We start from the raw sequence: 25,277 nt of genomic DNA, 5'->3' as shown, positions 1-25,277 counted from the left end.
TGGATGTAATTTTCCAAGCTTTGTGGACATTTTACAGTAGGAAAAAGCATAAAAGAGAACAGCAACCAAAGCGGGCTGGAAAGGTTAACTGAAGGCGGAGTAACTGTGTTATTCCCATCTCCAACCCACTGGCTCCCACTTCCCTCCCAGAGCTGGGATTAGAACAGAGGCTTCTGACTCTGAGCTCCCCTCTGCTCGAACCCATGAGACTCCACCCCACTCCCAGAGTCCAGAATAGAGCCCAGGAGACCTGGTTCCCAGTCCCCCTGCTGGCTGCCTCAAAAGAACAAAAGGGAGGACCAGAGACAACTCTTCATCATGAACCTTCAGTCAAACCAATAGAGTGTCACAGAGATGAAGGGTGCCAGAGAATGTCACTGTTCTCCTAGACCCCCTGTGGGCTCTGCCTGCAGGCATCTTGCAATCTCCAGAAGACAGTAGCACAAGGAGCAGTGAAGGGTCACCAACTCTTGGGGCTCCATTTCCCACAATCTCCTGCCTTGTGAGCTGTGATCCACTCCAATCTGTCGTGCTCAGCAAGACTGGGTGACCCCAACCATGTTCGCTGTATTGCCCTGGGGGTGCCGTGGCACAGGGAGCAAGGCAGGGGATTAGCAGGGGGTGCTCCCCCCTGGCAGGTAGTGCTGGCTGCTATGCCCTGTGCAGTGCCGGAGGGGTGGGGGCTGTGCTTCAGGAAGGGGCGTGAGTGTCTCCTTAGGGTGCATTGTTCTGCTGGACTTGTCACCTTGTGGAAGGTGTGCACAGAAGCTAATAACATGCAGGGTCGTTAAATATCCACTGGCTTTTCACATGTGTAATTCTTGTCCCCAAAATTCCCACCTCCTCTTCAACTGGGCACAGAAATCTCACTCTGCTGAGCTCATGGATAAAGGTCTGCGCCTTTTTACAACAGCTCCAGTGTCCTACACGGCCGGGGTTGGATGGGTCAATGTTGGCTGGGATCGCTGCTCACTGACATGGCAGAAAAGCCGCTATCCCCCACAGGAGGGGGCTGAATGGAAGCGCTGGGTGTCACGTTTTGGGGTTTGATCCAAAACCACCTGCCCTGTAACCCTGGTGCCCTGAAATGCTCGGCTGCTGCAGCTCCGTGTCTGCACATTCCCGGCCAGCAGACAAACATTTACTGAGTGTCTGCGATCAACAGCCCTGGTTTAGCAACACCGACTCCAGCAGCCTGCTTGATACATCCCGCCATGCCCTGGTCCACAGCAGCCTCGGTTACTGCTAGGAAAGGAACCCCAACACACACCCCGGTCTGCATTTCCCCCAAACCATCTGCCCTGAAATGTCCAGCCCTCTCCTGCAGCATCCAGAGAAATAATAGTGGTCACTTGCTCCATTTAAGAGACAAACTTCAGCTGCTCGCCACGTTAACTGGAGTTACCAGTGACTGGAATTCAAACCCATCCCTGGGTTGGTTTAGATTAGAATAAACCAAGTATATTAACAAAAGGCCATGGGTTAAGAGATTCCAAAGGAAAAGAAACCCAGTTAGAGATGGTTACAAGTAAATCAAAGGGAAAACACACAGCTGAAAGGCTAAAACTCAAGGTAGCAAGGCACGGTCTGTGTTGAAGGTGATTTCACTTTCCAATTACTCTTGGTCTGGCCTGGTTCTTGATCCTGACCTTCCTGGGAAGTGTGAGGTGCTGGTTTCCCTTGTTGTCTGAGGGGGAAGAGAATTTGGGGGTTCACTGCCCCTCTCTCTGTAGTTCAGGAGAACGTCTCTCTTTGTTCATTGACACTGCTTCAGGAAGGAAGGTCTCCTGGGGGTGCCTTCTCCCACCCGGTTGATAGCTGATTCCTCACCTCCTGTCCATGGTGGCCATATACATCCTAATTCTCTTGTTACTGGCAACCCGGATTAATTTCTATTCAAGCCCTGGGCAGACCTGGGTCTCCTTTGTTCAAATACAGACTTTAAAACAGACTCACAGAGGTCAGTCATATCTCCACCTGCAGCGTTCTCACCTGTGCTTCACAGTGATATTATTGACCAGTGTGGTGGGATTTTCAAATGATAACTCACAAGGCAGAGTTTGTATAGGTCACTGCAGCTGTGTGTAGGGTGTGAATACAGGGGTGCCTGGGTTCACACTGGGAAAGCAAATTCTGTGCACAAGGGTTGTGCAGCTGTGAAACAGCAGCTGTTCCCCAACCCAAATAAAGTTGCATTTTGGTTGGTTGCTGAAGCGTTCATGGTGCCTAAAACCCTTTCAAACCCTGTGGATGTTTCTCAGATCTCACTCTTGGACTTTTCACCAGAACCTCCCCCTCCAGGCTGTAATTGAAGGGGAGAGATTGCAGATCAAACGGGTCACCTTGTGGAGAGAATCCAAGGCACAGAATGAAGGGCCCCCTTCACAGAGGAAGCCAGTTACCTGGATCTAGAAGCAGCCGTGGGAGACAAGGAAGATGAGACCATTAATGAGGAAGGAGCCACCTACTGCCAGCTCCCAGACCTGAGGAAGCGGAAGCTTCGAGCTGCAGAGAGAGGAGAAGCTCAAATGGAACCAGCAGGTTAACGTCCCTGCTGAGCGTGATGTACAGGATGCCCGTGTGTCTGTGCCTCTAAGACTTGTGACAAACTCCCCTGGATCTCAGGAGCCATCCAGTTGAGATGTGAAACCCATGTGAAATCGAGGGAGGAACCTCCACAAAGTGAGTAGGACGGGGAGATAGATGAACAAAGTCCCTAACATACACAAACCACCCCGTTCTCTCTGCCCAGTGCAGCCTCCCCCAGGCTGGTGGAGAGGGGCTGGCTCTTTCCAGCTGGGCTCTCCTGGTCAAACGGGCATATCCAGTACATGCAGGAGCATAACCCAGAGCCTCCCTGGCCCTGTGACATTCAGGGTATGAGGGAAGCTACCCCCAGATAGCCCGCAGCTGACATGCTCCATGCCCCCACCACGTCGTATTGGAATCCTGCAGCTTTGTGACCCCAGGGGCTGCCCAGCATGTGAGGGGAACAGGCTCTCCGTGGAGGTACGCAGCGAGACCAGGGCTCAGAGAGAGGGACGGAGTTGCAGCGGGGTCTGGAAAAAGGGGGATCAGGGTTAGCTACAGAAGAATGTCACACCCGGCCGGGATCTCTGGAAGGCCTGGAAGGTGAGGGGCAGATGTTACCAGTTTACATTCATCTCAGCAATTAGAGGGGGTTGGAGACTTCTCTGTGGGAAACTCCCTGCACCCCTGTACCACACTGAACCCCAATGCTGCACTGTGCCCACATCTTACCCAGATGGAGGCAGGGCCTCCCGGTGTGGGATCTGCTGGCTGGAATAGGTTTCCCAGTCCACAGCAGGGCTAAGGGGCGGCTGGTCCCTGTCTCAGATGTGAGCATCAGCCGGTCACTCCACTGGGACCGGGGACCTCTTTGCAGATCAGATCCCTGTTTTCAGAGAAGAATTTGGATCTTATGGTACTTTCACCCCTGGGGCCCAAACACCTCAGGGTGCACCTTCGTCTCCCACAGACATGGGCAGTAGGGGATCCTGGTGTATTGGTGATGGCAGGGGGACGGTGTGACAAGAGAAACTGATTCGTCTCCTGGTGATAATCATGAAAGAAGCAGCAGGACTGGGTCCTCTGTGAGTCAGGAGAACAGGGCTGCGAGCTCTCCACAGCAGTGCCTAGGGCTGTGAGCTCTCCACAGCAGTGCCCTCTTAGTGCCAAGCTTTAGTGATCAGCTGAGACACTCTCCCCCCACTGCATGTCAGATACCAGGGCCTGACACTGACCAGAAAGGGGGGAGATTTGGGGTTTGTTTCAATAAGCGTGTGAAGGCTGCTTCCCCACTCTGAACTTTAGGGTACAAATGTGGGGGCCTGCATGAAAACTTCTAAGCTTAACTACCAGCTTAGATCTGGTCCGCTGCCACCACTCCCAAATGCTAATTCCCTTCCCTGGGTAGCCTTGAGAGACTCTTCACCAATTCCCTGGTGAATACAGATCCAAACCCCTTGGATCTTAAAACAAGGAGAAATTAACCATCCCCCTCCTTTCTCCCACCAACTCCTGTTGGATCAAGATCCAACCCCTTGGATCTAAAAACAAGGAAAAATCACTCAGGTTCTTAAAAAGAAGGTTTTTAATTAAAGAAAAAGGTAAAAATCATCTCTGTAAAATCAGGAGGGAAAATAACTTTACAGGGTAATCCAACTTAAAGAGCCCAGAGGAATCCCCTCTACCCTTAGGTTCAAAGTTACAACAAACAGAGATAAACGCTCTAGCAAAAAGGTACATTTACAAGTTGAGAAAACAAAGATAAAAACTAACATGCCTTGCCTGGCTGTTTACTTACAAGTTTGAAATATGAGAGACTTGTTCAGAAAGATTTGGAGAACCTGGATTGATGTCTGGTCCCTCTCAGTCCCAAGAGCGAACCACCCCCAAAACAAAGGGCACAACAAAAGGCTTCCCCCCACCAAGATTTGAAAGTATCTTGTCCCTTTATTGGTCCTTTGGGTCGGATGTCAGCCAGGTTACCTGAGATTCTTAACCCTTTACAGGTAAAAGGATTTTGGAGTCTCTGGCCAGGAGGGATTTTATAGTATTGTACACAGGACAGCTGTTACCCTTCCCTTTATAGTTATGATACGCCCCCCCAAATCACAGATAGTGTTGGACAGCTGGTTAAACACTGGCTGTGATTTCTTCCTAGAGCTCTCGGAGAAAACAGAGTTAATAAGACACATGCACCTTTAGACATACTGCTGATTATATAAAAACTAACAATATGTTTCACTTTCCAAGAACAATGTTTAACCAGTTGATTCTGGGAAACTTTCCCGGGAAAGTGCATCAGCCACTTTGTTAGAAGCTCCTGAAATGTGTTGTATTTCAAAATCGAAATCTTGGAGAGCTAAACTCCACCGAAGAAGTTTTTTGTTATTTCCCTTGGCGGTATGCAGCCACTGTAGCGCAGCATGGTCTGTTTGTAGTTGGAAACGCTGTCCCCAAACATATGGGCGTAGCTTTTCCAGTGCGTACACAATGGCGTAGCATTCCTTTTCAATGATTGACCAGTGGCTTTCCCTCTCAGACAGTTTCTCAGTGGTGGCAGACGACAGAACAAGGAGCAATGGTCTCAAGTTGCAGTGGGGGAGGTCCAGGTTGGATATCAGGAAAAACTATTTCACTAGGAGGGTGGTGAAGCACTGGAATGCGTTACCTAGGGAGGTGGTGGAGTCTCCTTCCTTGGAGGTTTTTAAGGCCCGGCTTGACAAAGCCCTGGCTGGGATGATTTAGCTGGGAATTGGTCCTGCTTTGAGCAGGGGATTGGACTAGATGACCTCTTGAGGTCCCTTCCAACTCTGAGATTCTATGATTCTATGATTCTATGATAAACTTTGATTGTTTCTCCACCCCGGTATGTTTATTGGCGCGAAGCACACTGGGCAACGAACCCACTGTTGCTGTCCTCGCACCCCCTGCCTGCAGCCAGCCCCTGCTGCACCTCCTGCCCTGCTTTCAGCCCTGCACCCCCTCTCCTGCCCGCAGCCAGCCCCTGTCTCCAGCCAGCCCCGCACTCCCTGTCCTGCCCGCAGCCAGCCCCTGTCTCCAACCAGCCCCGCACCCCATGTCCTGCCCGCAGCCAGCCCTGCACCCCTTGCCCTACCCGCAGCCAGCCCCACACCCCTTGCCCTGCCTCCAGCAGACCCTACCTCCAATCAACCCCTGCCCTGCCCCTGCCCTGCCTCGAGCAAGCAATATATGTAATATATAATTTTGATTTTATTTATATAGTTATGGAAAGTAAATAATACATGGAAGAAATGAAAGGGGGTTTTTACGTGTTTTTTTTTACTCATCCCTGTCGGGGCCCCGCCTAAAATGTTCAAATTGGACCCCGCACTTCCTAAAGCCAGCCCTGCATACAGTAATGGCAAAGTTCTTGGTTCAGGCTTGTAGCAGTGATAGAAGCACAGATCAGAATGAAGTGCCTCTACCTTTAGCAGGGCTAGATAGCGTGCCTGAGGTAACATCAGACAGTGATGCACTCATACAGTCTGAAATGGAAGAACCAAGTCTAGAGTCAGCAGAACCACTGGAAGTTTACATGGAGGAATATCCTCCATACCCACCACCACCTTACCCATCAGGAGAACCAGAGGGACTGGGAGAGGACTCCTTCAGTATGCGACCCCCTGAAGTCACTGGACAGTTTTCCTTACCTCCTGGGAAGAGGACGAACTTACGTAAAACTGGCTCAGAGAGGATTGCCCATGGAATGAGAGTGAAATTCAACCCCCTTGCATTGCTTTTAGATTCATCTTTGGAGAGAGAATTTGACCTTGTGCAGAGAATCATTTATGAGGTTGAAGATCCCAGCCTGCCCAATGATGAAGGAATGACAGCACTTCACAATGCCGTGTGTGCTGGTCACACTGAGATTGTAAAGTTTCTGGTACAGTTTGGTGTGAATGTTAACGCTGCAGATAGTGATGGATGGACCCCTTTACACTGCACGGCATCTTGCAATAACGTCCAGGTGTGCAAATTCCTAGTGGAATCAGGTGCTGCTGTGTTTGCTATGACCTACAGTGACATGCAGACAGCTGCAGACAAATGTGAAGAAATGGAAGAAGGCTACACCCAGTGCTCTCAGTTTCTGTGCGGAGTGCAGGAGAAAATGGGGATAATGAACAAAGGAGTGATCTACACACTCTGGGATTGTGAAGCACAGAATGACGATGAGTTGTCCATGAAAGAAGGAGACTGCATGACAATACTACGCCGGGAAGATGAAGATGAAACTGAGTGGTGGTGGGCACGGCTAAATGACAAGGAAGGATATATACCACGCAACCTGCTGGGGCTGTACCCAAGGATTAAACCAAGGCAAAGAAGCTTGGCATGAAATTGCACAGAATCCCGAGTTATGAAGTTCTAATCAAGGGTGATTTATCACTTCTCTAAAAGAAATCATTTTGTGTTAGTTCCAATTTCATGAGACTTATTTTAATAACAATGTAACTTGAAAGCAATGAAGAATGTGCTTGAAAACAAATGAAGGATCAATGGATTCACAAATGGAGGAGGGCATTCCATAAGCTGAAATGCTGCTTACAAGCAAATGGCATTGTGCTACATCTGGCCTAAGCAAGCCTGACGTTCAACTAGTGCCCTCTACTTTTCAAAACTGCAGGTTCAAATCAAGTCGTTGGAGTACATCCACAGCTGGGATGGGTTATTCAGTCCTTTGTATAGAGCTTCCTTTTTTAGCCAAGTCCCTCCAGAGGTATGAAGCAGGATTGAAGACAAGATGGAGACAAGGCATCAGCCTTTTATAGTCTCTTGCCGTGTGGTCTTTGCTTTCTTTGTCCCAAGGACACTCTATCCAGCATGTGGCATAGAAAAACCTAAGAGTTCTGTCCATAGGCAGGTCCCTGCATGCCTTGCTGAGTCACAAGGTGTATCTACCTTCTCTCAATGGGTCAATTGTATAGGTCATGGTCCTTAGTGGGCCATCAAGCAGTCTAGGCAGAACTAACACCAACTTGTCTGTGGTGTTCCCCGGAAGCATAGCACAAGTTTGAAATACAGACAGTATAGAGCCAATATTCAGAACGTCAACTACAAAACTGCTACACATATACAGAGAGCATAACTCTAATCAGCCAATCAGAACCTCTCCAGAGACCCCTTCCACGACAACCTTTATACAATATTGGCTGCAAATATATAACAGTGGTGGCAACGGTGAGCTATACAGTTACAGATTATGTCAATAGGGTCACAGGAGGTGACACGGCATCAGTGAGACTGATATTGGAATACTGCATCCAGTTTTGGTGTCCTCCTTTGAAAAAGATGTTGTGAAATTGGAGCTGGGGCAGCAAAGAGCCACCAAATGTTCTGAGGGCTGGAGAAAAATGCCTTCTAGTGAGCGATTGAAAGAGCTCAACCTCTTTAGCTTATCAAAAGAAGATTAAAAGGTGACTTCATTGAAGTGTTGAAGTGCCTTAATGGAGAGAAAAGATTGGGTATTAAAGGGCTCTTTAATCGAGCAGAGAAAGGCAGAACAAGACCCAGTGGCTGGAAGGTGAAAAGAGACAAATTCATATTACAAATAAAGCACAAATATTCAACAGCGAGAATGATTCACCACAGGAACAAGCTACCAAGGAAAGTGGTGGATTCTCCATCTCTTGATGTCATTGAATGAAGACTAGATGCCTTTCTGGAATGTCTTTGCCCCCAAAGTAGCTATGGTGTCATACAGGAGGCCTGTGACATGCAGGGGGTCAGATTAGATGCTCTAATGGTCTCTTCTGGCCATCAAGTCTACTAATTTCTGAAAAACGGAGTGTGGCATTGGGAGCAGCGTCTGAGGTTTTACTGTCTAGTCGGCTCGCTTCCTAAAATGAACACGCCTTGAGTGGGGTGATCCACAGGGAGTAGCTCAAAGCTCCCAAGTGCCTGGCCAGGGGCAGGACATTAGCACAGCAAGGGAGGGGCGTGGCAGTGACATCACAAAGGCTTTTTGCAGGACCTCAGACTATTGGTCAAAGGTGGTGACCTCACAGAGAGATGCTGACATCAGCCAGGCAGGACAGAGGCGAGTGGCCCGGGAAAGCTCAGAGACCCCTGGGGCTTTGCTTCAGCAAGTCTCTGTCTCGAGGTCTCTCTTTGAGGACTGAGAGAACATTCGGGTTCACGTACGTGAGCGGCAGGAGGAACCTCTGTCGAGTGTTCTCCTTCCCTTTTCGTGATTGTACTAGAAAGCAGACGTCCCTGTGTAGAAGGTAAGAGCCTCCTCCAGGTGTGAAACCTGTTCAGTCTGATCCATCGGGTGAGAGTTGAATTCTAGGCATGGAAAACACGAGCTTAAGGAGGCAGAATTTTATTCCGCACCTGGGATTTTGTCCCTTAGAATCACTGGGGACATTGGGGTTTGTCCTTTTTGTTTCACCTTTTCTCCAGCCCTCCCTCCTTTCTCTTCTTCTCTTGCTTCTTTTGTCCTTTCCCCTGTTTCCCTCCCAGCACCAGGGTGTGTGTGTTTGTGTGTGGCGGGGGAGTGCTCTGCAGCTCCCACGGTGGGAGGTCCACCCAAAAATGTGGGGCTGAACTAGTGCCCCGGCAGTGATCCCCACCAGTAGCGTAGCTGGGGGGTGCAGGGGAAGCAGCCACTTCCCCTCAGCACATTTTCCAAAAGCAGCGCCTTAGTTAGGGGTTACCATGGCGCCAGCAGGTGGGGCCCACGCTCCGCTCTGAAGCTTGGCCTGCCCAGCCGGCGCTGACCTCCTGCATGCAAAGGGGGGGGGCACGACCGGAGGAGCCATGGGGGGGGCGCGGGGGCGGAACGGCACGGCTGGAGGAGCCATGGGGGGGCGGCACGGCCAGAGGAGCCATGAGGTGGGGCCTCGGGGGCAGCACAGCATGGCCAGAGAAGCCATGGGGGGGCCGCGGGGGTGGAATGGCATGGCTGGAGGAGCCTTGGGGGGGTCGCGGGGGCGGCATGGCATGGCCGGAGGAGCCAAGGGGGGTGCTGCGGGGGCGGAACGGCGTGTCCGGAGGAGCCATGAGGGTGGGCCGCAGGGACAGCATGGCATGACCGGAGGAACCATCGGGGGGCCGAGGGGGCGGAACGGCACGGCTGGAGGAGCCATGGTGGGGGGGCACGGCCGGAGGAGCCATGAGGGGGAGCCACGGAGGCAGCACGGCATGGCCAGAGGAGCCATGGGGGGGCGGCATGGCCGGAGGAGCCATGAGGGGGGCACAGCCGGAGGATCCCTGGGGGGTCACAGCCGGAGGAGCCATGGGGGGGCGGAGGGGGTGGAACGGCACAGCCGGAGGAGCCATGAGGGGGGGCCGAGGGGGCAGCACGGCATGTCCGGAGGAGCCATGGGGGGGGCCGAGGGGCGGCACGGCATGGCCGGAAGAGCCACGCGGGGGGGGGCACGGCCGGAGGAGCCATGGGGGGGCCGAGTGGTCGGAACGGCATGGCCCGAGGAGCCATGAGGGTGGTCCGCGGGGCGGCATGGCGTTCCGGAGGAGGCATTGGGGGGCCAAGGGAGCGGCACGGCATGGCCGGAGGAGCCATGACGGGGGCACAGCCGGAGGAGCCAGGGGGTGGGCCGCGGGGGCGTAACAGCACGGCCGGAGGAGCCATGGGGGAGCCGCGGGGGCGGACAGGCACGGCCGGAGGAGCCATGGGGGGCCGCTGGGGCGGAACGGCACGGCCGGAGGAGCCATCTGGGGGCCTTGGGGATGGAACGGCACAGCCAGAGAAGCCATGGGGGGGCTACGCCACTGATCCCCACCAGTGACCTCAGCCATCCTTTGGGCTCTCTGGTGAGAACCCTCTGCCTCCCGTCCTCAGCCTCTACCCTGACTGGCTGAGCAGGGGGTTATTGGCAGGGAGGAGACTCAGGTCCTTGTTCTCTTTTAAGACCAAGTAAATAAGTCATAAGCAGTTCTAGGTTTGATGAATTTTGCTCCGTCTCTGCATGAATTGTCTCTGAGCAGCTCATGATTCTCTCTACCATTGCAGTTCTCCTCAAATACTTGCTGAATAATTACTGTGCACTGTTGTTGGTCTGGAACTCATCTGAGAGCACTTTATTCAGGTCATTCAATGTATGAAATTCAAGATCCGATGGTTAGTTTGAAAATCAGGGCTCTTGGGTCCTAGTCCCAACTCTGCCACTGACTGGCTGTGTGACCTAAGACAAGTCAATTCTCCTTTCTCAGCCTTAGCTTCTCCCTCATTCAAATACGGATAATAATGATCCGCTCCTACCTACCTCACGGTGGGTGGAGGATGGGGATCCATTGGGGATCCATTGGAGAGTGTCACTAGGAGCAGTGCATAAGATGAGGTGTCCTATCACGTTTACTCAGATCAGATTGTGACATAATAGAATAGCTGAAATAGTCGATTTTATTTGTATTTTTTTATTTTGAAATCGATAAGAGCAGCTGGGAGCCGCGGTGCTCAGGGGCGAATTAAAGGGCCGGGGGCTCCAGCCACTGTGGAGCTCTGGGCCCTTTCAATCACCGCAGGAGCCCGGCTGCCTGAGCTCCAGCAGCGCTTTAAAGGGCCCGGGGTTCCCCGCAGTGGCAGGAGCACCGGCCCTTTAAATCACCGCGGGAGCCCAGCTGCCGGAGCTCCGGCAGCGCTTTAAAGGGCCCGGGGCTGACTGCAATGGAAGGAGCTCCGTCCCTTTAAATCACCATGGGAGCCTGGCTGCCGGAGCTCCGGGCCCTTTAAATCCCCGCCCAAGCCTGGCTGCCGCAGCTCCGGCGGCGCTTTAAAGGGCCCGGGGCACCCCACAGCGGCAGGAGCTCCGGCCCCTTAAAGAACCGCGGGAGCCCGGCTACCGGAGCTCCGGCAGTGCTTTAAAGGGCCCAGGGAGCCCCACAGTGGCAGTAGCACCGGCCATTTAAATCACTGCTTGAGCCCAACTGCCGGAGTTCCGGCGGCGCTTTAAAGGGCCCGGGGCTCCCCGCAGCGGCCAAAGCTCCGGGCTCTTTAAATCCCCGTCCGAGCCCGGCTGCCGGAGCTCCGGCGGCACTTTAAAGGGCCCGGGGCTCCCCGCAGCGGCTGGAGCCCTGGGCCCTTTAAATCACCGCCACAGAAGCCGGTCCAGTCCGGCACGGCGTACTGGCTCTTGCCGGTACGCTGTACCAGACCGGCCCGGCTTACTTTCCCCTCTGCCGTGCCTCTGGGGGGTTTGTTGTCCATTAGAACAGGAGTCCGGACTGGTGGCTTCTCTTTCTGGCTCTGCCCCCGCCTTGCTGTCTAGGCCCTTGGATAGGTCCCTTCCCTTCTCTGTAGCTCAGGCTCCTCCCCATCTGTCCAATGCGAACAGGGACAATTCTCAAAGTCTGGGCGGTCCTGAGCCTAAGTGAGATAAGGGGCGTTAAAGCCTCTGTGAAGGAGAAAGGGGAATTTCTCAGTGTTTAGCACCAAGGAATTCTAAAGTTTGCTAAAATATCTAGTCTGCAGAAACAAGAAATGGTCGGGGCCAAATTTTTTAAGCATTGTCTTTTTAAAAGCTCATTCAGGGATGTGAGGCCCTGTCTTTTAGGTACCTGGGGTTCTTTGCCAGCAGGAGAGAAGAGGTTCCTGCCTCCATTTTTGTGGCCTTAACAAAGCAGGTGCTGTGCCCCAGTTCTCGTCTGAGATCCCTGAAAAAGAACATCTTCCCATGCATTAACAAGACAGGACCTATCTGTAAAAGGGGAACAAAGAGAACCCTGGGACTTACAGACTAGCCAGCCTCACTTCCATAGCTGGAGAGAGACTGGACTGCATCATTAAACAATCCCTTTGTCAGCACCTACAGGATAATTTGGTTCTTAGGACTAGTGAGCGTGGACTTGTCAAAAACAAATCATTCCAAACCAATCCTAGCTCCTTCTTTGGCAGTGTTCCGGGCCTAGTGGAGGTGGGTAAACAGTAGATGTGATCTCTCTTGGTGTCACTAAGGCTTTTGACACAGTCCCATGGGACAGTCTCACAAGCGAACGAGGGAAATGTGGTCTAGATGTAATCAGTGTAATGGGAGTGCAAAGCTGGTTGAAAGCCCAGACTCCAAGAGCCCTTCTCCATGTCTGGCTGTCCAATGGAGAGGCAGTACCTACTGGATCCAGCACGGATCAGTCCGGGGGCCGGTAGTATTCAATCTTTTCCTTAAGGATTTGGAAAATGGAGTGGAGAGCATGCTTCTACAATTTGCAAATGACACCAAGCACTTTGGAGCACAGGATTGGAATTCAAAACGCCCTTAACAAATTGGAGACTTGGTCTTCTTGAGCCAGACTCCATGGCTGGGCCCCTCTCTCTAGACTGGGCTGAAGTGAAACCCCAGAGCCAAACTCTCCTCTCTCCTGGGCAGTGCGCTCTCACCTTCAATGGGCAGATGCTGCTTAGCGCTGCCAGAGCAGCTTTTGCTGGGGGCTTCTCCCAGCACTTTCCAATAGTGGGAAAGTATGAAATCCCCTTTTGACTGCTGGGGACAGAGCCAGAGACGGGGGAGCAATTTGCTCAAAGTCCCACAGGGAAAGGAAAACCCCCAGCAGTGGAACCAACAGGAAACCCAGCAATGGAACTCAGGAGTCCTGACTCCCAATCCCCTGGTCCAGTCACTCCAGCGGAGCACACTCCCTCTCAAAGCAGGGGGAGCGGACGTGAGGGCCTGGTTGTAATTGCCAGCTGTGGGAGGGAGTGTGCAGCAGTGGTTAGCGAAGGGGCCTGGAAAGAAGGCCTGCTGGGTCCCACCATACTTCTGACACTTGGTGTGACCCTGAGCCAGTAGCTTCCCCTCCCCAGGCCTGGTTCTCATCAGTGGGGTTGGGGTCGCAGTCCCGACAGCCCAGGGGGGTTGGGAGGCTCCAGGAAGGTGTGTAAAGTGCTGGGATGTGGGGAACCTGGACGCGCTGTCACCCCCGCACTAGGGCGGTGTCCAGCACCCGCTGCTGCTGGCCGAGTTTCTCTGTCCCTTGGCAATAAGACAGACTCTTGTTTTCACAGCCAGCCGATCGCCCCGTGCCATCACCCTGCCTGCTTGCTGGGCAGGGTAACTCCTCAGCTCACCACCACCCTCTCCAGCCTGCCTTGGGCTTGGAGAGTGAGGAGAAGGCCGAGGGACGACCCTGAAAATCCCCCATCCATCGCTCCATCACCAGAGCAAGTGAGTGGCATTAGGATTCCTCGGTGGCGTCCCCTGTCTGTCCAGGGAGAGGCAGAAAGAGGGGGAGAGAATCTCTCCCAAAGGAGATTGGATTTGCAAACAGCCCCCAGGAACCCCTCGCACTCAGACCGGGGAGGGGCTTCTCCAGAGCCATCTCCAGTGTGTTTGGCAAGGTCCCAGCAATGAGGCTCCCAGTCCTTCCCTTGTGGGAGACTGTTCCCCAGGCTGAGAGTCTCTGAGCTGGGCCAGACCCGGTGAGCTGCTGAGCATGGAAATCAATGGGAACTGAGGGGGCCCTGGCCTTGCTATGCCTAGGGACTTTGAAGTGGGGAATGGTTTCCCAGAAGAAGTCCAGACTCCTGGGTTCAGGGCTGGCTTTAGCAAGTGCGGGGCCCGATTCCTGGAGAGGCACTTCGGAGTGCTGTGTGTGGGAGGGGGCCCCGCGGGGCTTGCCGTGCTCCGTCTGGAGGTCTGCCCAGGATCGCGGAGCTGCGGGGCTGTCACGGTCTAGCCAGGGTCGTGGGGCTGCGGGGCTGCTGCGCTCCGGCCGCGGTCGTGGAGCTGTCGCGCTCCGGCCGGGGTCACGGGGTCACAGGGCTGTCGTGCTCCAGCCTGGGTTGCGGGGCTACGGGGCTGCCACGCTCCGGCCTGTGCTCTGGCCAGGGGAGCGGGCCCCCGAAGATGACTGCCGCCGGGGTGAGTGCGCGGGGTCCTCTAAGGCGCGGGGCCCGATTCCGGGGAATCGGGCCACTCAGCCTAAAGCCGGCCCTGCCTGGGTTCTGTTCCTTCTCTAGCCTGGGCCGGGGGTGGGGAGGGGGTGAGTGTGGTCTGGGATGGCAGGAGGGAGCTGCCTGTCCAAAGTGACCAGTGGTCTTTGTGACTGACCCCAGTGCTCGAAAAGGACGAGACTCCCCAGTTCTTACAGCCCCAGGGATGACGAGGGGGAGCGTTGAGGGGGAGCAGATCATGCAATGAACTCCTGCCAGTGTGTGTAGCTTGCCCTCCCTGTACCGCCGTGGGGGGAGCAGGAGCTGCTCCGGCTGGGGCAGGGATGGGGAGGGACCAAACAGGCTGGTTAGTGAGTGGCTGCCTTGACCTCAGACTCACGCCTGCTCCCCGCTGGGTTCCAGGATGGCCGGGCTCCTGAGGATGTTCAGGAAGAAGGCTCTGCAGGTGGCCCAAGAGCCTGAGGGAAGCAGCCACCATCTTCCCCAGGAGCGGAGCGGCCCCTCCGTCCCCGCTGGTGGGGAAGAAGCTCCCGGCCGCGCCAGGAGGTGGAAGTGCCCAGCCTTCTGGCGGAGGAAACCCGCTCCCGGCGCAGGCGCCGAGGTGGGAGCATCACCTCCCAGGCCAAAATGGAGCTGGGCCAGGCTGCGGCTGGGCAGGCAGGACCCAGCCCAGGGGCGGAACCGGGCAGGGTGGCTCTGAGGCTTGTTGTTGTGTGGACAGCAGCGGCCCCAGGAGCCCAGCCCCAACTTCCAACAGGGGCCATCGCCCTGCTCGGTCAGTGAGGACCTTCCAGCCTCCCCAGGGCAGGAGGTGGAGGATCCCTCTGCCAGCCCCAGCAGCTCGGGCCGCTCCCCATCCGACAGCAGAAGCGCCTGCGACTCGGACAGCAGCCTGGCCGACGGATGCTTCTGCTTGATTCAAGGTGAGGAGCCAGGCTGGGTTCAGGGAGGAGTGAGGAGGGGGCTGTGAACACCCTGGGCCCAGGCCCTTGAGCAGTGCTATGGGGGTTGGTCTCCAGCCCAGGTGTCTGGCCTGAGCCATGTGAACCCCACCAACACTAGATGCTGCCACTTTGGTCCTTGGTCCTCCATTTTGCATGGGGGGTGGGGAGGGGAGGCACCTCCAACGGAGTCCAGGACAGTGGGGGGGTCTCTTTGATATGGGCTCCTGAAGGAATTGGGGGCTGACAACATCACTGAGAGGGGGTAGTGCGGGGCCCAATCTGCCCTATGTCCCGGAGGTGGGAAGGGGACACATTGTCCCACCATGCCCCTCTCCTTCCCCCGAGTGGCAGCAGGCGTCACCCTGTCCCCATCTCTCCCTGGTGCAGCGTCCGCCAGGCACTCTGAGGACGAGGAGGAGGAGGAAGAAGAACGGGTAGACTTGGTAACAGAGGAGGCTGCTCTCATGAACATCCGAGAGCAGCTCCATGGCCGAGAAAAGGTACAAACCTTCCCCAGCTGTGCTGGAACTGAGATTGTCCTGCCCCTTCCCAGCATCCCGACCCCCTGCAGAAGGTTTTGGCCCTAATGGGGACCTTTCTCCTTCACGATCTGGGACCCCCAAGATGGGGGTGTTTGTCACACACCAGCCGGGATCTCCTCCCCCCACAGGCACTGTCCCAGTTCCTGACCCTGATTGTGGAGGAGTCGTGGGTGATTTGGACAATAGGCAGGTCCCCACTATCCCCCATTCAGGCCTAAGTCCTGCAGCTGGTGTGGCTGGGGCAGGGAGGTCCCTGGCTAACTGGCTCTCTCTCCCCTAACCCCACTCCTGGTGGGCGCAGGACCAGGCGCAGCAGCTCGATTTCCTGCACGCCATCTACCCCGCGTGCCTCGCTGCCCAGCAGAGAGGGGACGACACATTGGAGCCACACTGCTCGAAGGCGGCTGTGGCGGAGAGGATTGTGGTGAGTGAGACACGGCGCCCGGCAGCTGGAGGGTGGATAGAGACATGGGAGGGGCAGGGGTCTCCCCGGGCCGACGGTTGGGGGATGGCTGATGCTGGAGGGCAGCTGAGGGCAGGGATTGCTGGGGCTGAAGATTGGGGAGAGGAGACGGCAGAATTAGTGGGCAGGAATCGGAGAAGCGGGAGGCAGCTGGGGAGATCCTGCTGGCTGTGTAATCTCCTCCTTGGGGAGTGTCAGTGAGGCCCGAATCTCACACGCTCCTTTGTCTCCTTTGGGTCTCACAGGAGCTCATTGAGCAGCTTCCTCCTGACTCTCCACCCAGCGCCGTCCTGGCCAACTCCCTCATTGCTGTGGCCAACCTCAGGTACCGAGACCCTCCCGCCCGGTTCCCCTAACCCCGGTGCTGCTTAGGCCCCTGGCTGGGAATCACTGCCCCTCCCACTCCTGGCTGCTCTGTTCTTTTCACTCCAGTCACATTGCAATGGCTTTGGGGAGAGGCTGACTCCCAGGATCAGATACAGGAGGGGCAGCAGGGTCCAGGGAACAGGCGCCATTCCTGCCCTGTCACAGTCTGTCTGGGAAACCTCGGCCTTATCATTCCCTGGCTCGGTGCTTCAGTTTCCATTCTCGCCAGCCTCTGCCTATTTCCCTGCAGTTTCACGTCAGTGTCGGTGCTAGTCCCACCCCCGCACTGCACAGTCTAATACGGGCTCCTCTCTCTTGCCAGCACCATGACACCTGTCCTGGAGCCGGAGCTGGAGACCCACCTCCTCCAAGCCGCCCTGCATGCCGTCTTCACCCTGGGCACGGAGAAGGGCACCACTCAAGTCCAGGTAGATCAGCAAAATCATGGATTCAAGAACCAGCTGTCATCCTGCCTGAATACTTGCTAATTGCCTGCAGTGGGATGTGAATGAGAGAGGCCAGGATATGTGTTTGGGGGTCTCACCAGTGCTTCCCAGAGACCCCTCTTTCCATCCTGTGGCAGGTGTAGCCCCAGTTTCCCTAAGTCTGATCCATGGCTCTCCCTTGCTTTGCAGGATCTGCATAGGGTCATACCACACCTTCTGGACGCCATGCTGGGGAACCTGCTGGCAAAGACCCCAGACACGGACAAGCTCCACTACATCTTGGAGGTGAGCCCGATGAGCGGGGTGGGGGCAATTTGACCTTCACACTTAGATCCATTTTCCAGACTGTCCTCCTAGCTGGGCCCCCAGTGGCCGTCCTTGGTCAGAGCAGTCAGTGCAATGCAGGGTCAGGCCCTTCCTCCTTGAAGGACAGAGGAAGGAGCCGGAACTTCACCCAGAGCTCTGCCTGGTTGTGTTGAGCACTAAGCACAGGGCTGCTGGCTGGCTTGGGGAGTGAGAGTCTGAACCCCTCCTGGGAGATCCAGAAGATGGTCCTCAGGGACGAGACACAGCCTCATTCCTAGAGAAACAGGAGGGCCCCAGAAAATCAGCCCTTGTCTCTGACGGGCCCCGAGATTCCTGGGGGGATTGTGCTCACACTCAGTCCCTTCACCCAGCCAAGTACTTGAGAACCAGGGAGGGGGGAGGGGTCTGTGTCCTTCCTGGGGAGCTGTTCAGGAATCAGCAGTTCAGGGAGGATGGGACCAGCCCCGACACCGAGCATTGTCCCAATCTAGAGAGACAATGACAAGCTGTGACCTGCAGGATACAAGCATCGTCCTGGGGGCAAGAGTCCCCTTCTAAAGCTCTGCGGTCAATGAATCAGATATTCCACCCCCACCGCAGCCAATGTATCAGCCCCCTGGGGATGGAGAGGGGCCATTAGCACAACACATGCACACACCCCCATCAATCCTGAGCTGCCTCCTTTCCCCACAGCACATTAACTACTGGACCGTGTCCAGGGTGCCACGAGAGAGAGCCAGGGCCATCAGGAGCAGTGCGACCCTGCTCACGTCCATCATCACCCTCCCTGACTTTGACATAAGTGGCCTCTGAGCCCAGCTTCCTGACTCCAGGCGTAGGGGGGCCGGCTCCAACGGGCTGGAGGATCTGCTGCTGCAGGGGCTGTGGGTTAGGAGTGATCCTCTTGGGGAGGCAGAGTCAGAGCAGAGAATGAGCCTGGCTTGATTCAAGTTCTTCTTCTCCTGGTTAAGTGGCAGCTCTCGCTTGTAAGGGGAGCATGCTCCAGGTTCTTGCTTTCTTGACATCCTGGAGCAGCTGGGGAAGCAAATCCTCCTGGAGGGCCCTGCCCACATCCCTGTTCTCTGGGCTCCCTTGTGGGCAGAGATAACTAAGGATCCAGCTCTAGCTCCTATCCTCTAGCATCTCCTGCAGAGGGGCTGAGGGGAAGGAGAGTCCTGGCCCAGGCGGGGACTGGGAGCTGACAGGAAAATGCTGATGGAGTCCCCTCTCCCTCTCCCTTCCATTAGAACTCAGCCGAATTCCCCAGGATGGGCCACCACGTGGCACTGCTGGCTCTGTCCATCAGTGACCCAGACCAGGACATCAGCCAGCAGGCCAGGGAGGGGGTTTACCGGCTCTACCAGCTCCTGCTGCGCCAGAGGGGTAAGGAACCCGGCTAGACGAGTGAGACTGGGACCCCAGCCAATTTCTCTCCGAGTGACCCCGGCTGGCGGATCAGTCTCTCTCTATCTCTTTCTGTGTTCTCCACCACCCCCGCAGTTCTGTTGGGCTCTGCCCACTGTGCAGCCACCAATGGGATTGGAAGGACACAAGCCCTGCAACCAGAATGACCAATGTGTATGTGTCTTTCTCTTTCCCAGACCTGAACATCCATGAGGTCGAAGACCTTTGGTGCTGGGACTGGCACCAGGACAGCAGGCTCCTGGGCTACAAGAACACCGCCAGGGTCGGGGAGGTAAGGACACTCTGCCAGGGCATGGCACAGCTCTGCAGGGCAGGTGGCTGCCTCCTGGAGCCACGCGACAGAGTTGCAGTTCTAGGCAGGATTTGGAGCCTGGTTCTGGGCAATCTGCTGAAGCCTCACATCTGGTTGGTTTCAGGACTTTGGCAAATTCTTCTCGGAGGGGCAGAGAAGATTCTTCCTGCAGACAGCAGTGCTGGCCATGCACGACCCCCTGCTGCGTGTCAGCCAGGCTGGGCTGCTCCTCACTTACTCCCTCCTGGGGCAAGCCCAGCAGCTGATGGGGAGCAAGGTGAGCAGCTGCATTAGACTCAGGAGATTGGGGCGGGGCCCAGGCCTCATTCCCATCCTCTGGCCATTCGCCGGCCTGGCAGCAAGGCGACTGGTGGGGAATGAGAGTGAGAGCAGCTGCTCCTGGGAAGGGAGATGAATTCACCTCCATGAGCAGGAGGGAGCCAGCTTGTCCCTGGAGCAGTTCCAGCCCAGCTCTTTAGCAAGGCTAATGAATGACAAGCATTGCCTCAGCACGGACTTCTGTTCTTGGGAAGGGCAGCAGAGTCCTCTACGTGCCCTCTGCGAGCCTCTCCTGTCACCCGTGCCACCACCCAGAGTTGTTCCCCTCACTGGCAGCCTGGGAGGCCAAGGACTGAGGGGTGATGGCTACTGACTGGGCAGTTCTGAGGCACATGGGCAGGGGAAGCTCTTCCTGCTGCTGGCAGGGCTGGACTCGCTCTAGAGAGAACGGGAGGATTCAGTCAGCAGGGGCTGCTGATCTGCCCCATTCACCAGGGCTGCCATCCTGCGGCTTCAGCCTCAGTGGCTGGGATGACTTGGGGAAAGGTCTCAAGCTCCCCACATCCCACTTCACTGCTGCCAGAATCCCTCTGCCCCCTGCCCCCCCTAGAGCACCCTCCCTGCCCAACCTGGGTGAGGTTGGAGGAGAGGGGTCGGAGAACTTGAGCTGTGGATTGGCGGTGGAATAGCTGTCAGGGGCAGTGGGCGGCAGGAGCTCCCCCTACAAGGAGGGGGGTTGGCACTGGAGGTCCCTAGAAAGATTCCATTCTGGGGGTTAGGAGGGGGACTCCATCCCTCAGAGGTGCGCGGATGCTGGGTGGAAATGCTGCTGGTCCCAGGTGCCCTTAATTCCCCATGATTCCAGTCTCTGACAGGACCTCGTTCCCTTGCAGCAGGAGGACGTCACGGCCAACATAATGAACCAACTTTACATCATCCGGCAATTGCGCCAAGTGCCGGAAGTGCTGCAGTTCTGCCTCCAAGGCCACCAGCAACTCCCGCTCCCTCTAAACGGGGAGTGTAGTGAGACTGAGTGGCCTCCCTCCGAGCAGGAGAGCGAGGGCCCCTCTACACGCCCCTTGGAGGGCGGAGCCTATATCACTCCATCCCCTTCGCCTGTTGGACTGTTTGTTGCCCGGCCACTGGGGCCTCTGGTACACTCTGTTGCGAGTGAGTGGCCTCCCTCAGAGCAGGAGAGCGAGGGATCTCCTACATGCCCCTTGGAGGGCGGAGCCTATATCGCCCCGCCCCCCTCGCCGTAAGGACCGGGGCGTGGGACCGGAAATATAAAAGGCCTGCCCTGCACCACAGTTGGGGGACAGCCTTCAACAGAGGACACTTGGACTCTTCTCCAGAGGTCCCTAACCCTAACCCTAACCCCAGGCATGAATGAGGACTGGCCCGGAGTACCCACTGCAGTTTACCTCAAGGAGCCGGAAGAGGCCTGGAGGCCACAGATACCAAACCCCGGGGAGGCAGGAAGTAGCCCAGGGGCAGCCCAGGAGCTGATGGCTGCAGAGCCCGGCACGACTCAGTCGGCGTGTTGCGGCTGGATCCCCGCCGACGCAGGGGCAAGCAATCCTGCCCCTGCCAGCGCCTTGGGCTGGGACGCAGGGGAGGAGGGTGGGACCGTGTCCCCCTGCCACCCCACCCCGGGTGGCTGACTCCCTACATAGTGCAAGAAGGCTGTAGCCCAGGACAGGAACTGTTTGTTGGCTGGCCACCGGGGCCCCGCGCAGACTAGAGCCAGCCCCATCAAGCCTGTCTGTTTGCTGGCTGCCAGGGTTCCACCCAGGCCGGGGTCCGCCCTTGAAGTTTGGTTGTTTGTGGGGTGCTTGGGCCCTGCCCAGGCCTGAGCCACCCCTGATACACTGTGTTGAGAGGCTGACCACTTGAGCGACCTCATCCCAGCAGCGCCGGCTCAACCATGTTTGCCGCTCCAAGGAAAAAAAACCCCAAAAAACAACGTTCGGACTGCCAAAGCGAGCAAAAAGAAAACCAAAAAAACCCCAACCACTTGGACTGCCACCACCCGAACTGGCAAAGTGCAAAAAACAAAAAAGTCGCCCGGCCTGTGCTGCCCCAAGATGGACGGAATGCCGCCCCAAGCATGGGCTTCCTCCGCTGGTGCCTGGAGCCGGCCCCGCACCTGGTTGCGACAGCTGATCGCTGAGGTGGGGCGGCTGCTCCACCCCCATGCAAGAGGGCGCTAGAGTAGGCCAGAGTGACTGCACAGGCTAGCAGCCAATCAGAGAAGGACGAAATGAGAGCCAGTCAGGGCCAAGATTACAGCCAGCCAATCAGGGCTAGGCTAGGCCCTATATAAAGGCTGCCCAGGCGAGCAACAGGCAGTCTGTCCCAGATCTTCATGGGAGAAGGTCTGTCTCCAGAGCAGGAGACCAGCATTTCAGAAAGAGCAGTGCTAGGCAGGCTCAAGGGAGCATACTACAGCTCTGGCTTAAGACCTGCCAGACTGCAGGCCGTGATTGAAAGGGCCTGAAGGGTAAGTGGCCCAGGGACAGTTGGACAAGGGGAGAGCAGGGAGGCTGCCACTGGAGGATCCCTGGATTGGGAACGAGAGTAGTGGGTGGGCCTGGGTCCCTCTCTTCTCTCTTGAACTGCACCTGTCCATGCGGTGGCTGAGTCAAACTGCAACCGGCCCTTGAGACAAGAGGCTAGACTTTGGGGTTTGTGGTTGGCCACCGAAGCAGGTGCAAGGACTGTTACTAACCCCTGCCCCCTGGAATGGGGTGAGGATGGACTAGTGGGCACTGATGGAGGGGCAGTGGCCTGAAGGACACTGTCAAGCAGTGAGCAACGCGGGTCCAGATGCCAATGGAGGACAAGAGATGGATGGGACACTGCCAGCAGAGGGTGTTCCTCATGGAGTGAGCTAATTCCGGGAGCGACCAGCGGGAGGCGCCATGGTGGTGAGTCCCAACCCCGTCAAAACCACCCAGCCCTATTGTGGGCCCACTGCTACCCTGCAGAGTCTGGTCCGGACCAGACTGGGCCAGCCGGCGTGGCCTCCCTCGGAGTGGGAGAGCGAGAAGGAGAGCTAGTGGAAGGGGAAATGGAGCCCCCTGGCACTCACAGAAACTCTCCCCCCTCTCTGTGGAGCAGGGTTCTTCCCTCTGCCCCCCAAATTCCTTCATATGGGGTAGGACCTCTTTCCCTTGCACCCACTCCTCTCCCCGCTTTCCTTGGTCTACCCCCCTCCCATTCCTGCTGCGCCCATGCAGAGCTCTCCCTGCCCCATGTGGTGCAGAAAGGCGCTTGTGTCAGGGCCACAGCCCCACTGGAGCTCAGAAAGCTCCACTTTTGAGGAGGTGGGGGTGGGACAGAGGCTCAGGGCTAGCTTCATCTCCTGCCCTTTATTCTCCCCTTGGCCCTTCTATGGGGTCTCTAGGTATGACAGGAATAGGAGCCTCCTTCCCAGCTGTCTTCCAGGCCCTGGGATCTGGCACAGCCTCCCAGACGGGCGCATCCTGTAGCTGAGCCGCGTCAGGGAGCAGTGGGGACAGGTCACCTCGTCCCATCCAAGCAAGCAATGCTGGCTCTCAAAGAGGCCTAGATGGAAGAGCCCAGTCCCTCATGGAGGTAAGAGCCATTTACTCCTTGGGGCGTGTGGGTCTCTTGCGGGAGAAATGGCATCCCTGATGCATAGCCTGTCTGGGAGCTTCCCCTGTCCCTGGCTCCCAGTTCTGGGACAGAGACTTCTCCATCATCCTACCACCCTGGTTTCCTTCCTAGGAAGGGGCTCTCCAGAGATGTCATCGAACCTGGACTCCTGAGAGCATTTCTGGCAGGAGACTCCAGCCCCTGGGGCATGAAGAGAGCATCCGGTAGTCTTGATCACCTGGCATCTCTGGTCTCCAGCTCCTCTTCCTGCAGCAATGGGATTTCTCCAGCCCCCTCACCACACCTGTCAGCCTCTGAATGTCAGAGTCACCAGAACGAGCAAACTCCAGTTCCAGGCAGAGGGGCCTGTGTGTCCTCAGTTCCTCTGGAAACCAGGTGTGAAATGGGGAGCAAGGACCCCAGGCCACGAACAGTGGGAGTGAGCAGAGCAGGCCTGTAACAGGGTGATTTCCCCTGGGCTGCACAGCCTGGGGCCTAGCCAAGCTGATTATAGACTGAGCCCTAACTGAGAGGCAAAAGGAGAGGCCAGCCCCTCCCACCTCCCCTCTCCCTGGAGCGTCGCTAAACTATCAAAAATGAATACAGTGGAGTCACATCTTACGTGGGGGTTAGGTTCTAAGGTCAGCGCATGTCAGGGTTCCCTCCCCACTCTGAATTTTAGGGTACAGGTGTGGGGACCTGCATGAAAGACCCCCTAATCTTATTTCTACCAGCTTAGATTAAAAACTTCCCCAAGGCTCAAATTCCTTCCTTGCCTTAGTAGCGCTGCCACCATCAAGTGATTGAAACATTCAGGGAGGGCCACTTGGAGCCCCACCTTGCCCCTGCCAGCCCCTCTGTGGGGGGTCAGTATTATCCCTGTTCGCTGGGGCATAGGGATAGAAAGCAATTGGCTGCAAGGTCACACACGACGTCCCTGACAGGGGCAGGAAGGAAGCGTGGGACTGATACCAGTCCAGCTCCAACCACTAGACTCCAGCCACTTCCAAAGTCAGAGAACCCAGGAGCCCTGACTCTGACACTAGGCCTTAAATGACAAGACCAACCTCCCTCCCACTCAGGAAGTCATAAAAGGGACCATCTGCTGAGCTCCCCTTGGCAATGCCGCTGTCAGAGACCCATGGCTAGTGGGTGCCAAGTGCCTGAGCAGGGAACTGCTTGAGAGCCTCCTAGAGACTCGCAGGTGTTTGATTGTGACCCTCAGGGAGCCGTGGCAAGAGCCTCTCCGGCTCTAACAAAGGGTTTCTGGTCTCCTAGACAGTCAGCCCGTGAGGCCAGTTTGCGGAATGGGGAAGAGCCCTTTGGCGAGGCGTTGGAGGATTCACCACGAAGGTGGCAGCAGCGGCAGTGCCTGGGTCCCCATGGGCCAAGCCTCCACTCCTGACACTCCAGGCTAATCTCCCCCTGCTCTCAGTGGGGCTTGGCTTTAGCTGCTGGGCCTGTGAGCCTAGACCAGGGGTCTCAAACTCAAATGACCATGACGGCTGACTGAGGACTAGTTCATTGGCCCGAGGGCCACATCGCTGACACCCCCACTCGCTGTCCCCAGCCCTGCCCCCAGAGGGGGCAGGACGGGTGTGGCGGGGGCTCAGGGCGTGAGTTGAGGTGCAGGGGGCTCAGGGCAGGGAGTTGGAGGGGTGAGGCAGAGGGTCGGGATGCAGGGTGCAGTAGGGGGCTCTGGGCAGGAGGTCGGGGTGTGGGGTGCAGGAAGGAGTGCGAGGTGTGGCAGAGGGTTGGGGTGCAGGCAGGGGGCTCATGGCAGGGGGTTGGGGTGTGGGGTGCAGGTGGGAGTGCAAGGTGTGGCAGAGGGTTGGGGTGCAGGCAGGGGGCTCATGGCAGGGGGTTGGGGTGTGGGGTGCAGGTGGGAGTGCAAGGTGTGGCAGAGGGTTGGGGTGCAGGTAGGGCGCTCAGGGCAGGGGGTTGGGGTGTGGGATGCAGGCAGGAGTGCAGGGGGGAGGCTCGGGGTTGGAGTGTGGAGTGCAGGAGGGATTGTGAGGTGTGGCAGAGGGTTGGGGTGCAGGCAGGGGGCTCAGGGCAGGGGGTTGGGGTGCAGGACGGCATTGAGCTCTGGCCCGGAGCCACTCACCTAGAGAAATAGCCCCGCAGGCGCGTGTTGGAGACCCCTGGCCTAGGCCGAGCACTCAGGTATTTCCATCAGCCTGCTCAATGGCAAATGC

At 56.5% G+C, this 25,277-nt stretch overlaps 1 protein-coding gene across 1 annotated transcript; it reads left to right on the top strand.

The window, feature by feature from the left end:
• Positions 1-6,042: 6,042 nt before the first annotated feature.
• LOC101946591 (apoptosis-stimulating of p53 protein 2-like) lies at positions 6,043-7,920 on the top strand. Its single transcript, XM_065566721.1, has one exon. It carries the CDS (start codon positions 6,086-6,088, stop codon positions 6,884-6,886), a length of 801 nt encoding a protein of 266 aa, XP_065422793.1. The 5' UTR covers positions 6,043-6,085; the 3' UTR covers positions 6,887-7,920.
• Positions 7,921-25,277: the final 17,357 nt, after the last annotated feature.

Source organism: Chrysemys picta, chromosome 13, assembly GCF_011386835.1.
Source record: "Chrysemys picta bellii isolate R12L10 chromosome 13, ASM1138683v2, whole genome shotgun sequence".
Taxonomy (NCBI): domain Eukaryota; kingdom Metazoa; phylum Chordata; order Testudines; family Emydidae; genus Chrysemys; species Chrysemys picta.
The sequence above is the reverse complement of the archived record's forward strand: the minus strand, read 5'-3'. Positions and strand labels throughout refer to the sequence as shown.